Source organism: Dendropsophus ebraccatus, chromosome 5 (assembly GCF_027789765.1).
Source record: "Dendropsophus ebraccatus isolate aDenEbr1 chromosome 5, aDenEbr1.pat, whole genome shotgun sequence".
In the NCBI taxonomy this organism is placed as follows: domain Eukaryota; kingdom Metazoa; phylum Chordata; class Amphibia; order Anura; family Hylidae; genus Dendropsophus; species Dendropsophus ebraccatus.
Genome location: NC_091458.1, coordinates 128,192,087 through 128,204,447, shown reverse-complemented (window position 1 = coordinate 128,204,447; position 12,361 = coordinate 128,192,087). Strand labels below are relative to the sequence as shown.

Sequence of the window (12,361 nt, the reverse complement as noted above, 5' to 3'; positions counted from 1 at the left end):
GATTTTATGTTACATTATATATTAAAAAAAAATCAATAAAAAGTGATCAAAACGTCCGATCTTCACGAATATGGTATTAATAAAAACTAGAGATCATGGCGGAAAAAATGACACCCCATACAGCCCCGTAGGTGAAAAAATAAAAGCGCTATAAGTGTCACAATAGGCCCATTTTATTAATATTAAATTGCCAAAAAAAAGGATTTCATAAAAAAAATACATATATAACATTAGAGAATCTGTGTAACCTGCATATGGTTGTGTTCGGACTGACCTATAGAATAATAGTGTCATGTCGCTGTTACCATATAGTGCATTACGTAGACACAGGAACCCCCCAAACGTTACCATATTGCATTCTGTTTTACGATTTCACCTATTTATATCTTCATAAATAATATATTTGGAATTCCATCATACATGTTATGGTAAAATGAAAGACGCCATTACAAAGTACAACTATTCCTGTAACAAATAAGCCCTTACATGGCTTGTAGATAGAAAACTGAGAGTGCTGGAGCTCTTAGAAGGGGAGGAGGGAAAAACGGAAACACTAAGATCAAAATTTGCGCGGTCCACTGGGTCATTTTGGGCCTGGTCCTCAAAGGGTTAATACACTGTGTGCATTAGACACCCGTCATTCCATTGACTTCAATGGATCTAATCCTGGCAAACCTGGAGAAGTTTCCCAGGATTGGATCCAGATTTTCCCAGTATCCTGGGAGGAGTTGCAGGGAGGGGAGCAGCACTAACAGATGGCAGCTTGATGAGCGGAGCGCAGATCAAACGAAGACCTTTGCTTTGTTTAAATCTGGAGTTTGCTTATGTCTAGTGAGGAGTTCAGTCTGTGATATACAGAAATCCACTTTTTATGTAACTTTATGCTTATACCTTTCCAAAACTAGACATAGGAAAGTATAAGAATGGACTGTTAACCTCTCTTTATATTGCCCTCCTGTGCCTGAGAGAAAGTTTTCATCTTACATCATCTTGATTTATCATCAGCATAAAATATTTTTTTCTTACTATCTGATTATTCAAATCAGATCCTCTGGTAGAATTAAATTCAGGGTATCATGTAACATCGATATGATGAAGTTTGGAAAAATCTAAACAAAATACATATGTAAACAAATGGGAAGCTAAATAATTCTTACCTTACTAGCTCCTGGAAGTAAATGTAATTTAACATATGGATCGGCCAGTCCATTGTGGTCCATAGGCTTCAGGCCCTTTGAAAAAATAGAGATTAAGGTTAAAAAAAAAACTATTTATACTGCATCAATTGCTTTCCTTAACTATGAACTATTATGGCACAAATGCTACTGTGGTAACAATCACATGAATGACAACTTTCTAAATAATAAAGTTCTGTATGAGTCATAAAATGTGAAACTCTACAGCCAACATAGTGTATACAATACAATATTACACAGTGCTAAAGATATAAGGTAAAAGTCAAGTATAAAATACTTATTGGTTATATGAAATAATGACCTCAGTTTTTTTTATTGCAATAACTTATGTTAGCTAATAGCTAATGTTGTCACTAAACTACTTCCATCCATGTTGTATAGGAATAATACTTTTTGCACAACTAGACATTGTTTAGTGATACTGGAAATATATTGGAAATTACAAACAGCAAGAGATCCCAATCCATAATGCATCAATATCAGGCTGGTGGATATATAGAATAAGTGTTTTTTTACCCCCATAGATCATTTTAATGAGAACTCAACCTCTTTAGGATGAGACCCTTTTGAATGTAAGAAATAAATTTGTATACAGCACAGTTCGACTTACAAATAAATTTTTCCAAAAGACCAATTCTTTAAAGCGACCACCCCTTTATAAAAATTTGATTTGGCATTTTGCATAGCATCTTTAAAGGAGAAGTCCCGCCAAAGTAAAAAAAAATGCAGATAGGCAGGGGTGTGCAGGAAAATAATAAACAATGTAAGCTTACCTATCCTTGTGCTGCTCCAGGGTCCCGTTGACAGCCGTAGGTGTTCTGCAGCTCTTATAGCTGCTAAAGTCACTCCCTGGAGTGGACAATCTCTCTGCCAGGCCATGTTGTTGCAGCTGGAAGAGCTGGGTGTGTGACGTACCTGGTTTCCAGCTTAAGATGACAGTCGGCGGTCGTCAACGGGACGCAGGAGCAGCAAAACATCTGCACACCGATCCGGCAGATGGGCGTGCCGGTATATTAGAGGGATGACATGGGTGCAGGAGCTGCACCCATGTCATCCGCGGGAGGAGCCAGGCTGTCAATGATAACCGGGCACCTGCCGCAACTGCCGAAGTCCGGGCCAAGCCCAGATCTCGGCAGTTATCCCTATAGGTGCTGCGATCAGTGCAATCTCAGCATCTATAGTGCTGCAAGAAGGGAGAATCCTCCCTTCGTCCCCTATCGGGGCTGTGCGGTGAGATCACACAGCCCCCATGGTTGCTGTGACGTCAAATATTGGATTTACTGTATAATGTATTACGGAGTCAGGAAAAATAAAACATTTAAAGGGCAAAAGGGAAATGAATGCAATTGCACAATTTTGGATGACGTAGATCCGCTCTTCCTATGCAGTTGTGCTCCAGGCATGTCACCGTCAAGCGCATCAGAAGAGAACGGGTAATAAGCTCTCTGCTGCCTTTGTAAAGCACTGGGTCACCACTAAGGGGTACTGGATGCACAGGTGGAAGAAATACCCTCAAAATGCACTGTCCAAAATAAAATTCTTCTTGATTGCTACTATGACCCATATCATCCTTATGGTCTTAGCACATTATCCAGCTGATCAGTGCCTGTGGCTCCTGGCAACTCAACACAAGTGGACCTTAAAGGGGTATTCCACTAAAAATATTCTTTGCAATATTTAATAGTACCTAAAAAGTTAAAAATATATGCAATTTATGTTATTATGGCCTTTGCACCATTTTTGACCTTTTTTAGGTGTCTCGCCCCATGTCAGCACAAAAATGCTGTTACACTGAGACTTCTCTGTCACATGTCACATGTCCTCTGTCTCTGTTTTGGGATGGGATGTAAATATTTACTGCTGCCAACCCAGCCCACTGCAGATACACAGAACAGTATAGGCATGTCTCCTGTGTGTGAGGTGACTGGAGATACATTTCCCCAGCACAGCAGCCCCTGCACACAGATGGATGAGGGAGGGAGAGAGAGAGAGAGAGAGAGAGAGAGACGTGAATGCAGGGAGGAAGCAGCAATGGATCAGGGAGGGACCGAGAAATTATGACAGGATGGAGGAGGGGGAGGGAGACATAGGAGGTGTGGGGCATGCTGGGAGTTGGAGTCTCCTGGCCAGCACCATATGGAAAAGCAAGACAGAATTTTAAAAACTTTGATATGGAGAACAGAAGCATGCAGAAATGCAAGAATAGTGTCAAAACACTCAGGGGGACACAGTGAGTACAACAGGGCTGCTTTTGCAAGTCTTTTTTTAAACTGCATTGGGTGGAATACCCCTTTAACTTGTGCATCCTTTGTCCAGTTTTGTAGGTGAACTTAGCACATGTTTTCCTAAAAGGTACTCATAGGGAGAGATTTATCGAGCATGGTGTAAAGTGAAACTGGGTCAGTTGCCCCTAGCAACCAATCAGATTCCACCTTTCATTTTCCAAAGTGAGGACAACTAGGGGCAACTGAGCCAGTTTCACTTTACACCATGTTTTATAAATCTTCTCCATAGAGTATACAACGCTAATTCTATATCCGCAGTTTTTATCTTTCTATGGTCTTGCATTCCTTTGCTATAAGCCACAAATTAAGGAGTCTAAGTAGTCCTCTCCGTTTTGTTCTTGAGCTAAGTAGTCCGCTCTATGCATTATTGTGCCCAGTTTGTAGGCTTACCGTGGTGAATTGAAAAGGAGTAGAAAGCTACAAATTACAGATTTGGAATCACCATCCTTTTATCCTATTTACAGATGACTTTAGTTTAGAGTTTTGAGGCAGGTGGGTTGTAGGTGACAGAGTCCCTTTAAGACTATGTTCTTCTAAATCCCTGAAGAGCTCTCATATCTGCTAGAGGTTTTGCATTAGCCAGCTTGTTCCGAGGTTGCTGAGTGGTAGAAGGAGAATGTTGTATAACACTGAGTAAGTACTATTTATGCAACTCCTATAGGCAATCAGTAATGCACCTTCAAACTCAGTAACCTATACTCTAATCTTTATTTAACATTGGTTGCTTTAAAAAAAAAAAAAAAAAAAAAAACTACTTTCTTTATATCAGCAACCCCTTTCTATAATCTGCCAGCAGCAGACAGGATGCCAGTTTTAGCATTCTTCCCACAGACTTGCAAGGCTTGACGTATGAACAGAGAAAGCTGCTCTGTGCATTAAAAACATCTATTAAACTGAAAAGAAACCAATTCACAAGCATAGGATATGCACTGTATATTTGGTTGCCAGATACCGTTTAAAATTCTATTTAATTCCACTCAAAATAAATGTTGTCTTCCCAGTTGCATATAAATAATGAGATGCTTAAAAACAATGGTTGAAAGCAGTGTCAAACTTATTGGAACCTAAAAGATGAAGATGCCGTTGAAGCCCTGTGTGTACACTGGAAGTAGGCTATAACCTCAATCACTATTCCAGCAACAGGGCTCCCGAGATCTAATTGAATTGTTACACCTGGAAAATGGAACAGGATGCTCAACAGGCAAATAGCATATTTATTCTTATCTCCTGATTTCTTCCAGGGTTGAATTTTCCCAGGTGGTCTTTTGTAATTTCACATCTGACCCCAATTACACTACAAGATTATCCTGTGTATTGGATCCTCTTAGAAGTAATAGGAGACATTAGATGTACATTTTCATGGCACCTGGAGCTTCGACACTACATGACAGATTGATGCAATGGAATATCAGCAGCCGTAATCATTGATACTTCTTGTAAAGCCTGAACCTGAAATAATGGGGCAAAGTTCTAACCACATAAGACCTGCAAAGGGGATTGCAGAGAGATTGTCTATATTGCTTATACTCTCAGCACTACTGAGCTCCATCAAAAGTGGATGCCTTAACAGGGGCCCTTAACAAAGCCTCCGACGCAGATGTGAACGTCAAGTAGCCCATAAGGATCGGTTTAGACTAAAATCAATAGGACATCCCTTTAAAAGTAACACAATGGTCTAGAAATTAGCACAAGTCAGGTATAGAGGATATAGCAGTAATAGCTGCGTATTAGGTATTCCTATGTGTGTAAATGTCTGAAGATTAAAATATAATGTAACTTACTCTGTGTGAACGGCACCAGCAAAAAATAAACAATAAAAAAAAAAAAACTAAGAGAAACACCTGAATTGATTAATTTTTGTCACATATCAAGGGAGGGGTTATTAAAAAATCCCATCTACGCCAATGTAGTACCATTTAAAACTACTGGTCATGGTGCAAACAGAGTCCCATTGATAGAAAAAAAAAGTAATAGGGATCAGAAATTTATAATTTTAAAGGGGTTGTCCAGCAAAAAAGTAATTTTTTTCTTTCAAAACAAATGGGGCCAGAAATTTGTAATTTACTTCTACTAAAAAATCTCAAATCTTCCAATACTTCTGCTGTATGTCCTGCAGGAAGTGGTCTATTCATTCCAGTCTGACACAGTGTTCTCTGCTGCCACCTCTGTCTGTGACAGGAACAGTCCAGAGTAGTAGCAATTTTTTTTTTTTAAAGAAGTAAATGACGTATCTGACACTTTCTACCACCAATTTATGTGAAAGAATCTTATTTATTTTTTTGCTGAACTACCCCTTTAAGCATATTTGACCTCATGAGACTATGGACACATTTGGTCCTAACAGAGCATTATAATGAATTTAATATATTACTTTGCAGTTGTTCTTTCTAATATATATATTTTTGCAAGCTCAAGTTAAGTTACTGTATCCAGTTTATATGTTGAATTATAGCTCCGTTATTTATATCCTTTATTAGAGTAGCTGTGACAGCTTGCAGAAAATCAATTGAGTTGAAATTAAAATATGAACTAATTTTCAAAGCAGTTAAGACGTTTCATTGTGCCCTATTGATCGACATGATTTTATAATGGTCACAATATCCTACTGTTAGAATTCTTCTAAAATATCATGCTACCCTTCATGCAGTACAATTATCTGCTGAGGGCTGGGTTTACAAAAAATCTATCCAATCAGTAAGTATAAGATACAAATGAAGAAGGTGATGAAGAAAAAGAAGGTGATGAAGAAAAAGAAGGTGATGAAGAAGAAGAAGGTGATGAGGATGAAGAAGAAGAAGGTGATGAGGATGAAGAAGAAGAAGGTGATGAGGATGAAGAAGAAGAAGGTGATGAGGATGAAGAAGAAGAAGGTGATGAGGATGAAGAAGAAGAAGGTGATGAGGATGAAGAAGAAGAAGGTGATGAGGATGAAGAAGAAGAAGGTGATGAGGATGAAGAAGAAGAAGGTGATGAGGATGAAGAAGAAGAAGGTGATGAGGATGAAGAAGAAGAAGAAGGTGATGAGGATGATGAAGAAGAAGAAGAAGAAGAAGAAGAAGAAGGTGATGAGGATGATGAAGAAGAAGAAGAAGAAGAAGAAGAAGAAGGTGATGAGGATGATGAAGAAGAAGAAGAAGAAGAAGAAGAAGAAGAAGGTGATGAGGATGATGAAGAAGAAGAAGAAGAAGAAGAAGAAGAAGAAGGTGATGAGGATGATGAAGAAGAAGAAGAAGAAGAAGAAGAAGAAGAAGAAGAAGAAGAAGAAGAAGAAGAAGAAGAAGAAGAAGAAGAAGAAGAAGAAGAAGGTGATGAGGATGATGATGATGAAGAAGAAGATGAAGAAGAAGAAGAAGGTGATGATGATGAAGAAGAAGAAGAGGAAGGTGATGATGATGAAGAAGAAGAAGAAGAGGAAGGTGATGATGATGAAGAAGAAGAAGAAGAGGAAGGTGATGATGATGAAGAAGAAGAGGAAGGTGATGATGATGAAGAAGAAGAAGAAGGTGATGATGATGAAGAAGAAGAAGAAGAAGGTGATGAAGAAGAAGAAGAGGAAGGTGATGATGATGATGATGATGAAGAAGAAGAGGAAGGTGATGATGATGAAGAAGAAGAAGAGGAAGGTGATGATGATGAAGAAGAAGAAGAGGAAGGTGATGATGATGAAGAAGAAGAGGAGGAAGGTGATAATGATGAAGAAGAAGAAGAGGAAGGTGATGATGATGATGAAGAAGAAGAAGAAGTAGAAGAAGAAGAAGGTGATGATGATGAAGAAGAAGAAGAGGAAGGTGATGATGATGAAGAAGAAGAAGAGGAAGGTGATGATGATGAAGAAGAAGAAGAAGAAGAGGAAGGTGATGATGATGAAGAAGAAGAAGAGGAAGATGATGATGAAGAAGAAGAAGAAGAAGAGGAAGATGATGATGATGAAGAAGAAGAAGAAGAAGAAGGTGATGATGATGAAGAAGAAGAAGAAGAAGAAGGTGATGATGATGATGAAGAAGAAGAAGAGGAAGGTGATGATGATGATGAAGAAGAAGAAGAGGAAGGTGATGATGATGATGATGATGAAGAAGAAGAAGAGGAAGGCGATGATGAAGAAGAAGAAGAAGGTGATGATGATGAAGAAGAAGGTGATGAAGAAGAAGGTGATGAAGAAGAAGAAGGTCATGATGATGAAGAAGGTGATGATGAAGAAGGTGATGAAGAAGAAGAAGGTCATGATGATGAAGAAGGTGATGATGATGAAGAAGAAGAAGAAGGTGATGATGATGAAGAAGAAGGTGATGAAGAAGGTGATGAAGAAGAAGGTCATGATGATGAAGAAGGTGATGATGATGAAGATGATGATGATGAAGAAGAAGAAGAAGGTGATGATGATGAAGAAGAGGAGGAAGAGGAAGAAGAGGAGAAGGAGGTGGTGCACAGCTTTCAGATTGCATACATATTTTAGCATATAGAACTTATATTGGCCATCACATTATGCATTGGAATTACACTAAAATAACTTGTCCTGCTGTCCTTTTAGATCGAAGTATGACCTAGAGTCAAGATTTTAAATGATCAGCAACATTTTTTCTCACACCATTGATCTCTTTGACCCAAGTTAATTTTGTATGTAAAAGGAAAACCAAGCGGGAGGATGTTAATCTTGCTGGAGGCAATATGTATGCTGCACTACCAGCAAGAATGGTTTTACTATATCTCAAGCCATGAAATGTTAACATCACACTGGCTGCCTGTATGATTGGATAGTCCTTTATGTAGTCACAGATATGAATATAGCTGATCTGCATTTGTCATGTGTCATAATGCCTTACGCAGCATAATGTGTCAGCTCTGTTACAAATTAATTCTTTCATTAATTCATTCATTCAAATCAAGTGATTATTTTGCATTTTGATATTGTATTTCAAGAAAAATGTATATCAAGTGAAGTGCGTTTTAAAACTGTCAATTCGTGCAGCATTTGTGACTAGGTATCCTGAGGACTTTAAATGTTGCTTGTGTTGGGCAAAAGGCACTTACTATTCTAGATTCACAATTCATATTGGTGGACATTTAAGATCGATATTAAATTAGGTCCCGCCCCTATTCACCCCGCCAGATTTACTGCACACGTCTCTTAAGCCAATCCGGCAGGACTGTGCGGCAGGTGCAAAAATTTACATCTGCTCCTATCAAATCTACATCTACACCTGCTTCAAACTCCTGTTGAAGGCCGGCATGTAAAACACCATTGTTCGTCTGTTCCTCCCAGTATTTTATATAATAACTTCTTTAAAAGGACACGTGTAGACCAACTTAGTTTAGACAACAAAGTCTACAGTAGTTCCTTAAATTTACAGTGGTACAACATTCTTTATGATTGCAATCTTCAAAAAAAAAAAAAAGAGACACCACTAGGGATGGTCAGATTCCCGCTGTCTGCCCGCTCCCTGAAGAGGGTGGATACAGCGGGAGGACCGCCTGGAAAACTGGGATACAGCCTATGGCTATGGCTGTATCCCAGTTTTCCAGGCGGTCCTCCCGCTGCACGGAGCGGGCAGACAGCGGGAATCATTACCGAGAGTTCGGGTTCGTATGAACCCGAACCGAACTCGGTTCGGACCATCCCTAGACTCCACTTTAATAGATCTTTTTCTCACAAAGTGGAACGAATAATTAAAGTGTACCTGTCATTAAAAAAAAAAAATCTTTGGACATGTCATAGAGTGCTCAGACCTGTACCAATTGGGAAATAGAACGGGGAGAAGACACCCTCCGCTCTGAATTTTAAAAAGTCGGATAATGTGATCCTAGGGAGCCCGACTCTTATTTTAAAACTCAGAGCGGAGAGAGGAAGCACTGCACCTGTGATCCTCTCCCCAATCTATCTCCCGATTGGTATGGGTCTAAGCACTCAGATTTGGACTGATCAAAACTTTTGACATGTCTCCCATGACATGTCAAAAGTTTTTTTTTTTTATAACGACAGGAACACTTTAGGCCTTACAAAAAACAAACTATGAACTAGATTTATAAACTCATTTCTCAACAAGATTAATTAACACCAATAAATATACTATGTATCCAATCCAGTATCTATAAAAGTCACTCACAAATGAAATTTTCAAATAACACAATTTTATTTAATCCATCACAAGTACATCAATCCTGGTGACTGTTTTTTTGATTCTACAGGGACCAAGCAATACAGGATAGTACATCACATAACCTGCCTGACAGAAAGGGTGTTCTACAAAGCCTCCTGTCCTTGTGGACTATTATACATCGGGATGACTTCACGTCAACTGAAAATCAGAACCCTGGAGCACGTTCGTGATATGAAAAGAGCTAAACTAAATGACAGCACGGGTACAGTGGAATTTGAGAAGCTAAAGCCAATACCAAAACATTTCTTGGAAGAACATGGAGGAGACCATAGAGGTCTAAGAGTCAGAGGGATTGATCGAGTTAACTTTGGAATTAGGGGCGGAGACACCACTAGGCGCCTCTAAGGCTACATTCCCACGTTCCGTGATCCTGGCGGATCACGGACGTGGAATGCATGTACCGGAGTCCCCCCGCGCCCGGACAGCATCTGTAATTAGATGCTGGGAGCGGGGGAGACTGCATTCATACGCGCCGCGCTGTAATGAAGCAGCGGCGCGGTGCTGTTATTACAGCGCGGCGCTTATGAATACAGTCTCCCCCGCTCCCAGCATCTAATTACAGATGCTGTCCGGGCGAGGGGGGGACTCCGGTACATGCATTCCACGTCGGTGATCCGTCAGGTTTACGGAACGTGGGAATGCAGCCTTACAGATAGAGAGTAAGTGGATCACAACACTTAAGACTGTTCAGCCAAGAGGACTAAACGAAAGATTCTCATTTGCATGTTTCCTGTAATGTGCAGGACAATCGTCCATTGTACTGTTATTCTTTTAGGTATCTGTGACGAGCATCTGTACTTTTATGCCATCCTTTCCATATGACTAGGATATAACAGTAGCCCATCTGCTCCCATACCCTCTTTCTCATAGTCCATTTGCAGACGTTATTTTATTTGTTCAGGCACAGTTTTTAACTGTCTACATGAAAATGTGAATGTTCAACCCATGATCTTATGTCCCATGCCATACGTATGCTCCACATGACATGGTCAACACTCAGACATCCACCAGATTAGATGCATATCTTAAAGTACCCTGCCTTACCTTTGCTGCCTCTGTTTTTAATAATATAGTTTAGCATTTTAATAATGGTTCTTGACCTGTTGGTAAAGAGGTCCGGAGGACGCTACATTGCAATTGAGGTTTTCTATAACATCTAGCAATGCTGCACACACCGATGAAATATTTTGTGGTGCCCACTTTATAGTGGGATTAAATAAGGGCCACAGTATAAGAGGAATATACATAGTGAGAGGACATGGACTTATGAATTTATGAGTACACAGGACATGCACAGTTATACATTAAGATAATTAGTGGGTTTTTTTTTATATATATATCACTAGCATATCACCTTATATATAGATTACTGGCACGCATTTTCATGAGTATATACATGCACTCCATTAACCCTTAGGGGACACAGCCAGTTTTAATTTTTGCGTTTTCGTTTTTCCCTCCTCATGTATATAAGGCCATAGCGCCTGCATTTTTCCACCTAGAGACCCAAATGAGCCCTTATTTTTTGCGCAACTAATTGTACTTTGCTAAGGCAGATGTAATTTTTGCCTAAAATGTGCCAGGAAACCAGAAAAAAATTATATGTGTGGTGAAATTGAAAAAAAAAATGTTTTTTTTTTTATTTGGGGGGTGGTTGTTTTTACTATGTTCGCCCTGGGGTAAAACTGACTCGTTATATATGTTCCTTAAGTTGTTATGATTACAACGATATGTAACATGTATAACTTTTATTTGATTTGATGGCTTGTAAAAAATTAAAACCTTTTAAAGAAAATATATGTTCCTTAAAATCGCTCCATTCCCAGGGTTATAGCGCTTTTATCCTTTGGTCTATGGGTCTGTGTGAGGTGTCATTTTTTGCGCCATGATATGATCTTTCTATCGGTACCTTGATTGCGCATATATGACTTTTTGATCGCTTTTTATTACAATTATTCTGGATTTGATGCAACCAAAAATGCACAATTTTGCACTTTGGGATTTTTTTGCGCTGACGCCGTTTACCGTGTGAGATCAGGAATGTGATTAATTAATAGTTCGGGCGATTACGCATGCGGCGATAGCAAACATGTTTGTTTATTAATTTATTTATTTATTTTTATTTATAAAATGGGGAAAGGGGGGTGATTCAGACTTTTATTAGGGGAGGGGATTTTGTGTTATTAAAAATACATTTTTCTTTTACTTTACACATATACTAGAAGCCCCCCTGGGGGACTTCTAGTATATGCACTCTGATCTCTCATAGACATCCATGCAGTATAGTTATACTGCATGAATCCATGAGATCGGTGTTCTATTACTTTTGGCTGCTGCAGCCAAAAGCAATAGAATGCCGAGCCGGGATCAGCGCCATTACGGAGCAGACCCCGGCCCGGGATGGATGCGGGGATCGCCCCCCCGCAATCGCGCCGCAGGGGGGGCGATCCCCCCACTAGACCACCAGGCATGTATAACAGCAAGTATTTAGAAGCAGCTGTCAACTTTGACAGCTGCTTCTAAGTACTTAATTAGCGGGCACGGCGATCGGACCGTGCCCGCTAATAGCCGCGAGCCCGGGCTACTCGCGGCACCCGGGATCGCGGCAGTTCAGAGGGTGGTCGCCGTGCGACCCCCCTCTGAACTCCCATAGCGGCACGAGGACGCTCAATAACGTCCTGGTGCAGCTATGGGTTAACACACACACACACTTATACAGACATTT

At 39.8% G+C, this 12,361-nt stretch overlaps 1 protein-coding gene across 1 annotated transcript in view; it reads right to left on the bottom strand.

Moving 5' to 3' along the window:
* Window positions 1-12,361, bottom strand: part of DOC2B (double C2 domain beta) — a 370,017-nt gene that overhangs the window by 169,418 nt on the left and 188,238 nt on the right. Inside the window, exon 3 of the mRNA XM_069971208.1 lies at window positions 1,158-1,232. Coding sequence (XP_069827309.1) covers window positions 1,158-1,232 — 75 coding nt within the window. The remainder of the gene's footprint in view (window positions 1-1,157; window positions 1,233-12,361) is intronic.